Source organism: Talpa europaea (genome assembly GCF_964194135.1).
Source record: "Talpa europaea genome assembly, chromosome: 9".
Classification (NCBI taxonomy): Eukaryota; Metazoa; Chordata; class Mammalia; order Eulipotyphla; family Talpidae; genus Talpa; species Talpa europaea.
In genome coordinates, this window is record NC_140076.1 from 112,664,508 (window position 1) to 112,679,968 (window position 15,461).

The 15,461-nt window shown below is 47.2% G+C and overlaps 1 protein-coding gene across 1 annotated transcript in view; it reads right to left on the minus strand.

Annotated features, from left to right (window-relative positions):
• SPAG17 (sperm associated antigen 17) overlaps positions 1-15,461 on the minus strand; it is a gene marked incomplete at its 5' end in the record, with an annotated part of 142,496 nt that overhangs the window by 68,510 nt on the left and 58,525 nt on the right. Inside the window, 8 exons of the mRNA XM_084242469.1 lie at positions 5,220-5,444; positions 5,536-5,763; positions 8,486-8,636; positions 9,244-9,357; positions 9,447-9,584; positions 11,015-11,127; positions 11,237-11,309; positions 12,324-12,485. Of these exons, the coding sequence (XP_084098595.1) occupies positions 5,220-5,444; positions 5,536-5,763; positions 8,486-8,636; positions 9,244-9,357; positions 9,447-9,584; positions 11,015-11,127; positions 11,237-11,309; positions 12,324-12,485 (1,204 nt within the window). The remainder of the gene's footprint in view (positions 1-5,219; positions 5,445-5,535; positions 5,764-8,485; positions 8,637-9,243; positions 9,358-9,446; positions 9,585-11,014; positions 11,128-11,236; positions 11,310-12,323; positions 12,486-15,461) is intronic.

Consider the following 15,461-nt stretch of genomic DNA (forward strand, 5'->3'; position numbering starts at 1 on the left):
CCTTTTTGTTGCCCATATGATCTATGTTTCTGTGCTGAAAAGGCAATTCCTGAAAGGCATGTTTCATGCCTCCAAAAAGGCATTTGTGGCAGTAATTCTAAATCTGTGTCTACCTGGAGAAGTTACACTAAACTCTTTGAAAAGAACCACGCTTCCTACATGTTACATTCCTAAATCATATCACATGCTCGGCCTTCAGACGGCATTGCTCACGTTGAACAAGGGACCATTACCTGGAGGCGTTGCAAATATTTACTGATTAGACGACGTCAACTGCTTAGGACAGTCCATTTGTCTTAAGCCGGCACGCACACTTCAATCTGGAAATAAACTCTCCTTCTATCACACCAGTGATTATCTAGTTCTTTTCAAGCTTCTGTGGGTGACAGACCAGTGTGGGGATAGAAAGGAGCATGACCAGATGAATCCACTTCTTATCATAAAATGATACTATTTCATCACCCTGAACAACTTGTGTTCCATTTATATTAATATTTTATTACTCTAAAACCCTATCATAAGCACATGCAGATGTATGCGTGGAGTGTAACAAAAGTTTCTTAAGTGGGTAAACGAATGGGTGGCTGGGGTCCCAGCACCAGACTGCCTACGTGTGTGTTGCTCACATGTCACGTCCTCAGGAGCCACCTTTCATCCCTATTTATTTTTAACCATAAGGCTTATCGATGCCTGACACAAGCTTCTCCAGTATCTGAAAGGGGGACTAAGAGGAACCTTTCCTAAGCCAAATGGTGCAAAGTGAAGAAGCTACGACTATTCCTTTAGATGGAAATTTTTGAGTATTCCCAGATGCCAAAATAAACTACCAAGTCACGCCAAATAATACATAAAACCTAAACTAATGCCAGTAGATAGCAAAAGCGGGGTTGACAGGATACTCCAAGCCTGTACACAGCAGTGCTGGGGAAGGGCCTTTGGGCTCTCTCTGCAGAATGGCTGCGGCAAAACCAACGCCGCCAACTCTTTCCACTCTGCACCTTTTGTTGTGAAGGCCAAAACCCTCTTTGATCTCTCCCCCTTGGCTTAGCAAAAAACAGGAACTGACACAGTCTCTTTGTAAAAGTGAAGTAGTGCAACATGAACTCCTGACAATCAAGGGATGCCTGTGCTATTTCTTTCTTTATGTCCGTCTCTGCACCTTGAAAGTAAATTACTGAAGATAAGTTCTTGATGTTATTTTCCCTAACTCTACCCTGAACACCAAGCATGTTAGTAGGTAATCAGTGTACAAAGTCACATAAATTGAAATTGGTAATGAATACAGAGCTAGAGAGAAATCAAAAATGTGGAAGAAACCCCACGACGTAGGCATCTTTTGGGTAAGCACTCGATAGAACTTTTAATTCTATAGCAAAGAGAACCACGTCTGGGCTTCTAGGGGGAATAGTTAATTATGTCTACCAAGGATAGGTTAATGTTTTCCTTCCTTTTAGAAACACAGCTACTTACATTTTTCGCTACTAATTCCATCTTGCCTTGGGCTGGTGAAGGTGACAGCAGGAATGTTCCACATTGATTTAGAGGAAAACTATAAAGTCAATGCAATTCAGTATTTATAGAAATACATGCACTCAAGAGAGAACACAGGCCAACTATAACTAAATAGCCCATGATGTCCCATGTGTCCTTGAAGCAATTGATATGAAGTCTGTGGAATAAAAATTATTCTATTCTGTGGTTTGCCAGATTTCCGGGAGATTTGATATTCCCTCCTGTGTCCAAAGATCCAGAAAGTCTCCAGTTTAGAAAACATGTTTTCAAAAACTGTGCATCAGTTATTTTGTCAAAGGAAAGAACATTCTAAAACTAATATGAACTCTTCAGTTAATAGTAGAGTAAAAATCATTCTTTCTTTCTGATTTCTGCCTTCAACTGCCTAATCCTTTGACAGTGTGATTCAGTAGTTTTTGACACATCTGGAAATAAATGCATTCTCATCCCTTTGAAAAACAGCCTTCCTAATCTGTTTTACTTTAGAGATAACAAGATCCCTCTGCAAAGCAGTTACTTTATTAAAAAAACACCCAACAAGCATAAAGGGCACATCTAAACCTATAGCCTCACGGTTATCAACTCTCAGTCTTTTCATAAATATCCAATAGGCCCTGTCAAGTTCAAAAACTGTCTCAGATGGAAATCCAGGGGCTGGTTAAGCAAAGCACAAACATTCAGCCTTCATGCCCAGGACCAGGCTTTTGTACGTATCTGATACGAAGATGGTTGTGCAAGAAACACGTGAGCGATTTCTTCTTTGTTTAAAGAGATGAGAAGTGGCTGCTTTAGAAGTGCGATTCGGAGTTGGGGGGAAATGCAAGGTCGACCACAAAAAATTCCCTTCAATACAACCATCACAGGGAGGCACTGAGACACCCCACCCCTCCCCTACTCAAATATAATGATTTCTAGATCCAGGCCAACACACAGCAGCGTCCCTTACGGGGTTCAGCTCTTAAGAGCTGGCCTCTTGGTCTCTTGGATACACTGGCCATTAGAGCATTTTCAGCTCTGACGACTTAGGCCTTGTTATGATCGTCTCATTTCTACCAAGACCCAAACATCATTTCCTATGGTCTGGCCACCAGGTGGCAAAAGTTGCCTTTTGCATAGAAAATGACACGCCAGCTCTTTTAATGAAAAAGCAAAATCAACAGCAAAACAAAAAAGAAAAAAAAATCATGTCATATCTTTACTGGCTTACTCTGACTCCATATGACTCCAAGGGACTTCCTTTCAGAGTGGTTTTGTTCTCATAGGAGATAATGATGCATCACAGGTTAACTTAGGGTGTGTGTGTGTGTGTGCGTGTGTGTGTGTTAGAGAGAGAGAGAGAGAGAGAGAGAGAGAGAGAGAGAGAGTGCACATGCGCGCTGGGCCAATGGTTAAGGGTATTTAGGACAGAGAACCAGGAAATAGAGCCTACTGAGACACAGTAAGGAAAATCCAAAGTCAACTCAATTAGCAGGTCAACAGGTATCAGCATGAAGAAAATGGTACAGATATGGCTAAACCACTGGCCACAGCACCAGGGGATTCTGGAACTGAGCAAGGCCTGCGGGGAGGCACTGGTCTGGAGTCAGACAGCTGCTGAATTCCTGATTTCCTACTCACCTGTGCTTGAATAAGTTGCTTCAAATCTCCATGTCTTTGTTTTCTATTTTTGGAACTGGGATAAGAATATCGTCTTCATGGGCTTGATGTTACACACAGTATTAGTAATATGCACAAAATAGCATAGCGCTTGGAATGTTGCCAGGCAATGTTAAATAAATGTCATTTCCTTCCCTCTGCTACCCCCTCTCACCTCATTTATTGCCATTCCTGTTTCTTTACTCCTGATTTTTATCCCTGATATAGTTATATGATGATTATCGAGGCTTCTCTTTTTTTGTGTGTTAACTTTGTATAAAAGATTTCTCATTTTTAAAGCCTTTTCAAAACACCAAACTTTTTAACTTCTTTACCGCATGTATGTTTATGCCATTGATTTTCCATTATTTTAATTGTTTTCTTCATTTTACTTAGATTTATTTTGTTGGTTAATTAACTTTTAGCATTTAAAAAATGTATTTCAAGTTGTTAACTTCTCTCGGAATATCTCTTAATTTAGCTGCATTCCACAAGTTTTAATTTTCCATATTCTCATTATCATCCAGTTTGAAATTTCCTAATTTCCACTGTAAGATTTTTTCCCTGACCCGGGTGTTATATAAAAGTGTATCTCTTGATTTTGAAAATTTGGGATTTTTCTCATCTTTCTTGTGATTGATGTCCACCATAATTTCACTCTGGTATGAGGACACACGGTGACGTTTGAGCCTATGAAACTTTGTGGAGACTTGCTCTGTAGTCCGTACATGGCTAGTAATTTTAAGATAAACATATATAGGACCTTTTAAGAATCTGTGATGTTACAGAGGCCTTAACATGGGCACATGAATCATTGTAATGAGTAGTAGGAAACTATAAGTGGGGCTATAAAGAAAAGTAGATTAATTATAATCATGGGAATGCTAGTGGAGACATCTGTGCTTGGCACATTTAACAAAACTTCATGGAGATGCCACTAAATCCTGTTCATAATATAATAAAAAAGAATTCTAGGTGGAGGGTGTGTGGGAAAATGGCACAGAGATTAAAAAAGAGCAGGCTGCATAGAGGAGATAGAGTCATTTTTTTTTGGTAGAATATAGGATAAGTGAACAAAAGGTAAAAAGTGGAAAGGGATTTGGAAAAGTAACTTGGTGCTACTAGAAGCAGCACATTAAAAAGGCAAGGAAGTTGGACTTCAATTTGCAAGTATTAGGGAGTCATTGAAGGTGATAAGAGGAAATAACGGAGTTGTATTTTAAGCAATAAATCTAACAGCTGTGAACAAGGGAAATGAAAACAAATTTAGCCTAACATTCTTCTGTGCATCTGCATCTCCTGATAGAACGGTATTCGTGAGGATGTAGCTAGAATGAGAATAATGTCCTGGTTTATAATGGGGAGAGGACAGGAACTAAGGAGATCACTGAGGACTGAATTTTCTACCAACCACTGTCCTGGGAAGTTCCTTATGTTATTGCAGCTATTTTTTTTTTTAATTTGTGTATAATCACAATGACCCCGTGAAATACTAAGGATGCAAGTTTTAATTACATTCACTGTACTACATTTACTAAAAGCAAGATACACAAGGACGTTTTGATAAACAAGGATTTAAATAACAAGAACTTGGGCCTCCCTGGTGGCACAAGGGGTTAAGTCTCAGCCCTCTGAAGCTATCAGCAGCCACTGCAGCAGCATGGGTTGGATCCCTGGCCAGGGAGGTGACCCACATGGCGCAGCAGACGTCTCCTGACTCACCGCTGCTCCCCTCAGCAGTGTATTTCATTAGATCTACCTGTTCTGTTCCCCACTCTGCTCTGGTGAATCCTCTCACCCCCCCCCCCACACCTCTGGCTTGTACCCCAGTTCTTATGTGCATAAATAAATAAATCTTAAAAAAAAACAAGACCTTATTAAATAACAATACTCAGTAATAAAGTTCAGTTAAACAACTTAGATATTAAATAGTTTTTTAACTGAAGTATGGAGGTACTTAAATTTAAATAAAGCATCTTGAATCATTTTTGGTTTTTACATTCTAAAATTGTGTCTATGCACACGCACACAAGTGCACACACATGTGCACACACACAGGCACATTCACTTACCCAAAGGCTCAGGATGGAGCAGGTTGTCCAAGCTCCTCTTCTGATCGGACTGTTCTCCATCATGAGGGTTTGAGGATTCCTTATTATTCACGTCAGAAAAAGGATTCACATTGTTAGCATCAGCCTGTCTAGAAGAACCTGGAGCTTCTTTATTAATCTCATCCTCTTGTTCAGTCATTAACAATTTCGGATGCATAAATAGTGTCTTGTCTCTGGGTTTAACATCTAGTCAGAATAAAGAGGATCCGTGAGATAGTTAGGAAATCGGGCCATCATCCAACGCCAGGACACCTCTCAGCCCCTCTGAGCCATGTACCTTTCTGCAGTTTGTTCTCTTGGGCATTCATTTTCATGAGAATTTTCTGCCTGATCTGCTTAGCAAACCTGGCGGGGTTGTCCCACGGTATGTTGAACGTGTCCGCGTCGGTCCCGTACATCATCCTGGATGGTTTTAGCTTTCCCTCTTCGTCAACCTCAGAGAGTTTCAGGCTCTCAAAAGTAAACACTTTGAAGGCTCGTTCTACTTCGTTCCAGCTCAAGTTTTCTGTAAGAAAGCAGGCCCTGGGCTGTTAGGAATGCCTTCACTGCCACGTGGTGGAGGGGCCGCTGGGGTCTGCCCCTGGAATGAAATGGAGTCACCCCAGGATGAGCGCCGACATGGGCTCCCTAATTCTGCAACAAATATCCAAGGTACCTAGTAGCAATAAGCTACACACTCAAGAGAGAATTTACCAAGATGACACCCCCAAACTACACAACTTCATCAATAATGAATGTCCAGATTAATTCCCTTTGGACTTTCCAGGGTTACCATATTGCCTGAATAGGTTTAAACAGTTTTTCAACAAAAGCACTTTTTGCTGTTATAATTTAAACAAAAAGATATTACTCACTGTGTCCAACAGACAGTCTGTTACATTCAGAAGCTTTCCCTCCTCAGCAGAGCTCAGGAAAGACCTCTTTCTACCACACCTGTCAAATGAAAGGATACTTTCTTTTTTTTTTAAGATTTATTTATACAAGAGCTGGGGTACAGGCCAGAGGTGTGGGGGGTGAGAGGATTCACCAGAGACAGAGCAGGGACCAGAACAGGCAGATGACTGAAATACACTGCTGAGGGGAGCAGCGGGCGAGACAGGAGAGGTTTGCTGCGCCATGTGGGTAGCTCCCTGGCCGGCTGGGAATTGAACCAGCACTGCAGAGGCTGCAGACAGCTTCACAGAGCAGCGCTCAACTCACTGTGCCACCGGGGAGGCCCTGAAAGGATACTTTCATTGGTGTATTTCTTTTTTACGGCATTTGTTCATCTGCCCACTCACCCTCTTGTTTTTATTTTCGATATAACTGGCTTTCTCCTAGGTGTCTGGGATTCAAGACAAGCCTTAGCTCTTTACTTTAGGAGCTCAAGGTAGCGGGCTAGGAGGTCAGCATGGAATTCAACAAGGGAAGACAGAGTTGGGGCTGGCACAAGGGTTCCTTCTAGAAAGTGACAGGGAGATTCAGAAGAGAGACCGGGGACAGGTAACAGTGACAGAATGAAGGGGAGTTTGCCCACTCGTGCATTTCATGGATGTTATTGGAGCCCCTGGCAGCTGTCAGGACTATACTGGAAGCAGGACAGCAGCTTCCTGACCATGGGGTGTGTGGTTTAGTGCTCGGGAAGAGAGAGTAAGCAGATGACTGAGTGGTAGATCAGGGGTGATAAGAAGGACCAAGCCAGATGAAGGGGTAAAAAGTGATAATGTTTGGGGAAGGGTCCCTACTTTGTGTTAAGTAGAGAAAAACCCTGTGAACAATCAAGCAAAGGCATGCAGGAAGCAGGGGAGCAGGCCTCACAGATCTGTGGGAGAAAGAGCACAGAGACAGGGGTGACAGCAGGGTGAGGACGCCGAGGCAGGGCCTGCCCGGGTGACGGGCTTACAAGCAGACAACAGAGCAGCTGGATGAAACAGTGGGAAAAGTGGGTAGCAGCCAGATTTTACTCTGAGTGATCTGGGCAACTGCTGGAGAGTTTTGAGCAAGAAGCTCTGACCGACTTCAGTGGGGCCATCCTGGCCGTTGTCCAGAGAGAGCAGGGGAAAAAGGTGGAAGGCTCCGGGCCAACAGGAAAGCCAGTGAAAGGGTCAGGGTCAGGGGAGAGGCTGGGGGGGGGGGTGGTGCTGGGCAGGGCTGATCTTGGGGGATGTCCTGGGCTAGTTATGGGTCATGAGGGTAAAAAACCAACAGAATCAGGGAATGATGAATTTTGGTAGAAAATAGTTGCCATTGACTGAAATAAGGAAGTCGTTGCAGGGCTAAATGTCAGGGGACTTGATGCTGGGTCTGGACCTGTTAAGGATGAAACCAGGACCCCGCTGGGCGCAGAGTGGAGGTGGAGAGAGTAAAATGTTATCAGAAAGCAGGAGGGACAGTGAGGGTGGCAGGACAGGACAGGGGCCAAAAGTCGATGTTCCAAGGACTATCAGGAAGAGGATGGTGGTGAAACCACAGAGGCGACACCCGCAGGGGACCGGACCCTGCTGGCCAGAACCGCATTCCCGTGATTGCGACTCTTTCTATTTAAAAATGAAAAAAGAAGTCAAGATAACAGCGTCTTGTCATTTTCTTCGGGATGGAACTAAAAGGAGAAGGAAGAATCACGACGTGCCTTTCTCTTTCCCAGGCCAAACGCTTTCTTGGCCACCAGGGATACTGACATGGTTTCATATTCCTCCTCATAAGTAGCCTGCATCGGCATTTCGCCTCCAGTGGAAATAGGATTTCTTTTTAAAGAAATGGTTGTCTGTTTTGCAAAATTCCAGTGAGCTCTGGCTGCACGGAGAAGCAGCCCCTTTTCCGCCCACCTCAAAAAACATACACCTGCCCTCCTGTCGCGGGAGGTTAATTTCAATCAACAAACACACTGTTAGCACCACATCACCACCAGAGGGCCGTCCCCTGGCAAACGGTCCCCTAAGCCCAGCCAGAGCTTGGCCCCTCCTCTCCAGTGATGTCAATGCGTGGGGTTCGGGGTAGGACGACCCTCGTGGGAACACAGTGTGACGAAACTCTGTGTGTGACATGGAAGACTATTGTGCATTATAGTTATCTCTATTGTTGTTCGTGACCTGGCTCAGGAGGAGAAAACTGTCATCAGTCAAAGCACCCACCTGGGCCTCTGAAAGGCCCCTCAATAATCAAACCACGTTCTGCAAAGAGGCGAGTCATCTCAGGAGGCACACGTTCTGGAAGGGGGCTCTGAAGCTAAAGCAAAGCACCGCACTCACCGTTTGTACAGAAGTGCATGAGCTCGTGGATCATGGCCAGACGCTTAGTGCTGTTCCAGGGCGGGGGCAGCGGGAACTCCAGGAACTTCCACAGCGGCAACCTGGCGTGCATGTCCTCCTCAATCTGCACTGGGTCGAAATTCTTCTGGTCCTGATGAAAAAGAGCAACACAGCAGAAGACAGGACAATAAGCTGCCAGGGGCCTTGTGCAGACGGCGAGGCTGAACGTGATAACCTTCTCTCTCGTGAGTCACCAATAGGGGAAACCCTGGTGATTGGGGAGGAAAAACTATAGCTATTTTCTTTTTCTTTCCTTCTTTTTTTTTTTTTTAGATTTATTTATTTATACAAGCACTGGTATAGTCAGAAGCGCGGGAGGGTGAGAGAATTCACCAGAGCCAGAGCGGGGAGCAGAGCAGGCAGAAGGACCGAAGGACACTGCTGAGGGGAGCAGCGGGCGGCAGGAGAGGTCTGCGCGCCATGGGGGACCCTCCTCCGGTGGCCGGGGAGCAGCCGGGGATCGAACCCGTGCTGCAGAGGCTGCGGGCAGCTTCGCAACCCAGCGCTCAACCGCTGCGCCACCGGGGAGGCCCTACAGCTATTTTCTTAAGGTCAAAAAACCTAGTTCTCACTTTGCCGAAGGTTCCAAGTGCACAGAAAAATGATTTTTCATCCTAAGTGACTGATGTTTTCTTCAAGGGTATAATTACAGATCCCCTTCCTCGCATTGGCTACGAGGCTGACGCGGGCATGATTACCTTTAGCACATACTTCTTCTGGGCACGGGCATCGTGGTAGTTGAGCAGGAGAGGGCCCTTGGGCACCGCTTTGCTCTCCAATTCTTCTTCAGAGGAGAACATTTCGTGCAGACTCTATCCGAATTGAAATGATAGTGATTTAAAGAAAGAGTCCTTATTTCATCAACGCCTGCCAACTTTGGGGGTATCTCATGCCACCTGACCTTTTTCTCCTTCTCCGTGAGGCAGAGAGAGGGCAGGATGGAGACAATGTGAGCTGCAATCCTGTGGTCCAGCCCGTCTGCTCTGGGAGGAGGGTCCATTAGAATGGGTGGGACAAGATCTTCCTCCGTCGCCACCACCTGTTGAAACACAGAGTTGGGAGGAACTGACGGACGTGGCGGTCAGTTCTTTGCTGATGCGCGAGGGTCTCTACTGTTCTCTGTGAGAACAAGGCGGCTCTTTGGGGGAAGAACATTCTTACATGAGGTGCCGTGTGATTCCTGGGGGCTACCGAGCGAGCAGGAAAAATGTTGACAGTCCATGCATTAGGATTTTTAACACGCACATTAGAACAGAGGACACAAAGGACACATGTCAACAAGAAAATTACTATCGTAGAAATCAGAGTCATAATTGAATATTTTTCTTAATGATGTGCTCTTTGTCTTAAAGCGCGCAGCTGTGCTCACTCCCCCGCGGATTCCATAAACATTTCCCCAGAGGCTACTCCGAGACAAGGCCTGCAGGGGCATCTCACATAGGTGAGCTCATTTAAACACTCTGTGGAGTAGACATGATTTTCCATTTTACAGAGGAAGAAATTGGGTACGGGAAGCTCGGTGACTGACCCGGGTCCAAGTCTACTGAGTGGGAGGAACTGGGGCTCAGGTCAAGGTCTTGGTTCTTTCATCAACTGACTGAGGGTGAGATCGGTGAAGGGTTGTGGCCTCTTTCATATGGGGAAAGTGAGTTCTCGAAGGATCGAAAGCCTTGTCCAAGTTTGCGTGACAAAAAAAGGAAGTTGAAATATTATCAAGAGAGGCACCTCATTTATGGTTTTGCTCTTCATCTTAAATCCTGCCACCACCCTCGATGATTTCACACCCCTCTGTAGGGTGTCTACACTTTGGAACTTGTAACTTTTGGGACGTGACAATTATTTGTTGTGAGGGCTGTCCTGTGCCTCTTCCCATCTGATGCCAGTAGCAACTCTCTAGGTGTAACGACTGAAAATATCTCCAGACGTTTCCACCTGTCTACCAGGAGGCAAACTCGCCCCCTGTTGAGAACCAGGGCTATGGGCCATGACAGCACATCCTCGGCTGGTAACCTTTGTCTGCACCAACCTTTACAAAGGGCCAATCATGCGTCTGCTTCATTTCCTTCCAACCACTTGCTTTTCTTAGCTCATGACCACTTTCTTGCTCCCTTGGGCCCACTCCATGCACAAAAGGCCACTTCAGACTGTTCCATCTCTGAAAGGCTAAACTCTAATATCCCATCTTTTTTTGTTTTTTTTTTTTTAAAGATTTATTTTTATTTTTTTATGCATCCAAAAACAGGGGTGTAGGCCAGAGGTGCAGGGGGTGAGAGGATTCACCAGAGACAGACCTGCCCTTTGGGATTAAAACAATAAAACTAGCCCGTCTCACGAAGCTCTCACCACAGCCCATGCTCCCTATCAGTGCGTTCAAGAGCAGCCTTTTTGCATGTGTTTAAGAAATGGAAGCATCAAGAGAGGACAGGAGAGTGGCTGCCCGGGAGGCCCAGGGGCGCGGCGCTCACCCACCTGCTCCACCATGCAGTGCAGGATCAGCGCCACGGAGACCAGCTCCTCGGGGACCAGGCTCAGCAGGTCATTGTAACACCTCATGTCCATGTCCACCGCGGGCAACAGCGCCGCTGCAGGACACACGGGCATCAGGGGGCCGCGCTCCCGGCTCCCCCCGAGGCCTCCCGTGTCCACCCAGCGCAGCGCGGGCAGCCCTCGGGGAACAGGCCCCTCACGTGCCTGCTGGCGGGGCCTGTGGCTCCTCGGAAGGCGGTTTCTTCTTTCCAGGCGTGGTGGGGACAGGCTGTGGGGCCTAGAAGAAGAATGAACGGGAACAGGCGGGCCATGTGCGCCAGAGCGGCCGTCGTGGGATGGTCCGATGGCTCCTGAGCGTGTTCTCGCCGTGCGCTCCTCACGTGCACCCCCAAAACCACCAGCTGTGTGGGGACCAGTTCTTCCTCCCCAGGAAGGGGAGGAGATGGGGCTGCGCGCCTCTCAAGGCCTGCCCACGGAGCACTGGCCAGGGAAAGGCTGGGACGAGGCATCAAACTCCTTCCTTCCTGGGAACCACCTGGTCTCCTGAGACTCCCCAAGGCCCCCATCACAGGCTGTGGCCCCTGGGCAAAGCCCAGCTCGCTGGCCAGAGGACACTGCTGTCCCGCTCTAGCTCACACAGGGCAGGTCTCTGCACCCCAGCCCCTGCGGGGCACTGACCTCCCCTGTGGTCCTGCTCTGCCAGGCGGCCCCTTCATTTGCCCTCTGCACCATTGTCCATCTTACTCTTTCTGGAGAATCTCCTCCTGCCCTTGTCCTGTGGGCTTCCTTCGCAACCAGCCTCACCACTTCACCGCCCTGTCTGGGGAGGTTTCTCCTGGCTCCACTCCCTCCACACACTCTTCCCCAGATCAGGTACGACCTGAGGGAAACGCCCTTTAAAAACCCACCTCAGCGAGGAAGACGGCAGGACGACAGGAGTCTTGCTCCTGCTCCTTCTGCACCTGCCACTGTCATAGCACACGTAGGTACTAAATACACCTCTTTATTAATTTATCGACACCCCCCTCCATGTTATTTATGGCAACATGGGCTGAAAAGTGTTTTCCATCATCACCTCTGCATGTGGCAGGTAGTTTGGAGCTTTGCAAAGTCCCCACCTTTCATGCTGCGCCTGGGGGGCTTGTTCCGCTCTCACCTACTAAATCCCAGCAGGAAGGATTACCTTGCAGCAAGCATTTATGCAATTTTTTTCTTCATATGTTTTAAAAAGTGAAAGTGGAGTTGCTCCGTTAATCGCTAGCTCCCCAAAGACACGGGGGCGCACACCTACCTCCGAAGGTGGTACGGCTTCTAGAACAGGTTTCTCATGGACCACTTGCGGGACGTTAATAAGCTGCATGTTTTCCAAATAGTGCTGGTGCTGCCTTTTCCAGTCCAGAGTGTCATACATCAAACAGGCGATGTTCTCAAAAATATTGGTGCCCAATTCCAGCTACAGGCAACAGAATGAATGACAGTTCGCTATTAATTTCGCAGTGGTGGACTAGGTTAGACTCATAGGGTTGGGGACCATAATGTGTGGTTTGCCTGACACTGAACAGATAAACCTATTGCTGCTCTGTAAAGTGCTTCTCCCAAACCCCCACAGCCATGGGGACTGGGTCTTATTTGCTGAAACCCTTCTTGCCCTGTGTTCGCCACAAAGCAGACTGCTCCCTTGGGAGGGCGTCAGGGTTGTCTGGTATTGTAAGAGCCTAGTTAATTTTTCAATTAAGCAAAAAAACAAAACAACCCACCTTATTCCTTAGTTTTAGCTGGGTGACCTATAATCCTGGCAGCTAAACTCCTGGAACAACATGGGAAGTGGGTCACATGGATATCCTCAACCATGGCCAGCTTCGGAGGATGGCTTCTGTCTGTGCACGGAGCACCGTGGTGGCCTGTCCATTCAAGGACACCGTGGTATACACACGAACAGTATTTCTTCCTCTCCTTTCCTCCCCAACTTTCTTTTTTCCTTTCACCCACGCTTCCTTTTGGGGGGAATAAAAAACTAAAAAAATCCTGATGATTGACTGCTGCCCTAAAGCCCGTGAGGTTTATGATTTAGCAGGTAAGTCATAGATCTGCTACCTCCTTATTACCTGGGCTTTCATTTCCAGAAGCAGAAAAGCATTTTGACCACTATGTCTGTCTGCTCGAAAGCAAAGAAGGGTTAAAGAGACTCCTCCAGTGTCTGAGAGGAAGAGGCCAAGGTAGAAGGAGAGAACTTGTGTGGGGCCAGCGAATCACAGCCTGGAGGGAGGGCAGGGAAGTGGCCAGCTCTGCCCATCCACGGAGCACCTGTCTGGGCAGAGCACCTGTCTGGACGGAGCACCTGTCCATGCAGGAAGCTTCACACACCTGTTCCGAGAGCCACATGCTTCAGTGAAGCTGCAATTTGATAGTCCTTGCCCAGCTTCACGGGGAGAAATATGTTTGTTTGTATTTATAAGAAATAGAGTAAAATTTCCGCCAAATGATCCCTCAGCTCAACTAGTTAATTTGTGTTTAAATCAAACAGCCAGCACAGGCTAAATAAAGCCAGAAATCTCTTTCCACAACCAGGGTCTTCACATGAGATGTTGCAGATGTCTTCCCAGAGCAGTTAGCGCTTCTTGATGGGCATTTAGTCGATGTAAAGCTTTCGTTACCTGGGCTCAGCAGAAATACAGTCTGCTTGTTTGCAGCCAGAGGTTAACTGAAGCTTGCCTTCTCCCAGAGAGGAAGACGTCTTGGCTGGCCCCAGGCGCGGCAGCAAGGCCACGTCAGCTTACAGGTAGAGCTGGGAGAGTGACACACGGCTTGGCTGTAGATCTATCACTTTATATCTCTGGAGCGGGCCTCAGTTAACAATGTCCTTTGATGTTCAGTATTAAATCCAAGAGTTTCCTGTGGCCCAACTCTACCCCTGAACCATGTTCCAGGTCTCTCTCTCTTGCCACTGGCCCCGGTGCTGGGCCATTCCCTGACCTCACAGAGGTGTGTCTCTGTGCTCTGGGGAACAACAGCCTCTGCAACAGACAATGTGAGGAAGGTGTGCAGTGGGTGCTGGGAAACTGACTGTGGGCTCATCAGTGTGACCAGTGAGGCCCAGGCCGCAGACTGCTGGCCCGTGGTCACCTCGATGGCCTGTTAGACACCCTCATTGTCTCATTGGATGTTGATCTCATCCAGCAATGTCCTCCCATCACTAGTGTCTCAAGCAGATCGATGTGTTTTTTTTTTTTTTTCAACATCAAATACACCTTTGTATTTTAATTGCCATTTCAAAACTTCCAACCCCTAGTGTTTGAAAAGTAGAATTCCAGCCACACTGACTTTCTTAAATGAAGTGATCACAGTCTGCAAGTGAACAGAGAAGTGTGGACACTGGGGTGGGAAGCAGGAGTCGGGGAGAGGTGCTGGGTCTCTGGAGCTGGCAGCTGGGCCCCGCCTTGAGCCAGCGCCTTTCAGCTGGTCTCAGCCTCTGCCTGGGCGTCAGTAAGATAAACAGGAGGGAGCCCTCACTCTAGCAGGGGCAAAAGGTGCTTGGTGTGCGGCTGCCTTCAAAGACTCTTTGTTACCTCCTCAGAGGCAGGGCTCAGAAATTAATATATGATTGCGATCGGCTATGCCGACTGAACCCAAAATGTACACGTGTTTTTGACAAGGTTTGCAGCCAAAACTTGGTTCAAAGGAGAGGATGGCTATTCCCCAAATGTCATTTTATGGTGTGGGTTTTTGTTAGGCGTAGATTTTGTATGGGGGAGGAGAGCTGGGCTATTGGAGAGAAAGAGTAGAAAACTGGTTTCAGGATTCCTGGGGTTTCAGGATTCCTGGGAAATAGCCTCATCTCCAAACACATCTCCCATTGCTTGGGTGTAATCTCCAATTCCAATAAAGCAGGATGGGATTCTCACAGCACTACTTTACTTGGCATGCCCGTCTCTCCACTCTGGAGAAACATACTGATCCCACTTAATCTGAAGCAGTAAAGAGCAGATGGCAGGGGCTCTCTTCTGAGCTCAGGTTTAGGAGGGAGGAGAGCAAGAGACAAAGCAGGAAAGCTGAAAATACCTACAGGAAGGGGGCGAGGAAGCAAACCAAAGGGTGTCTGGAGCAACAAGTTCTGCCTGGAACAAGCTCTGCCTTCAGCCACAGCTCTTGTACTCTTGCTACTCTTGCAGTAACGTTTACTCTTACCATTGGCAAGACATCAGACTCAAGGGTCTCATTTCTCTATGGCGCCATCCAATGCCTCAGGCTGTCAGTCTTTCTCACTCAAGCGGATCCATCCATGGCTATTTATCCAAAGCTTGCCCCTCCTCCGAGGCCCTAATCTGGGCATCCCTGGCCAGGGTTTTCACTTACTCCACCTCAGGGGGACAGAATCAGACACTGTCATAGTGAGGAATGTCCACGCTCCAACCCGGGGCCACGGACAGCA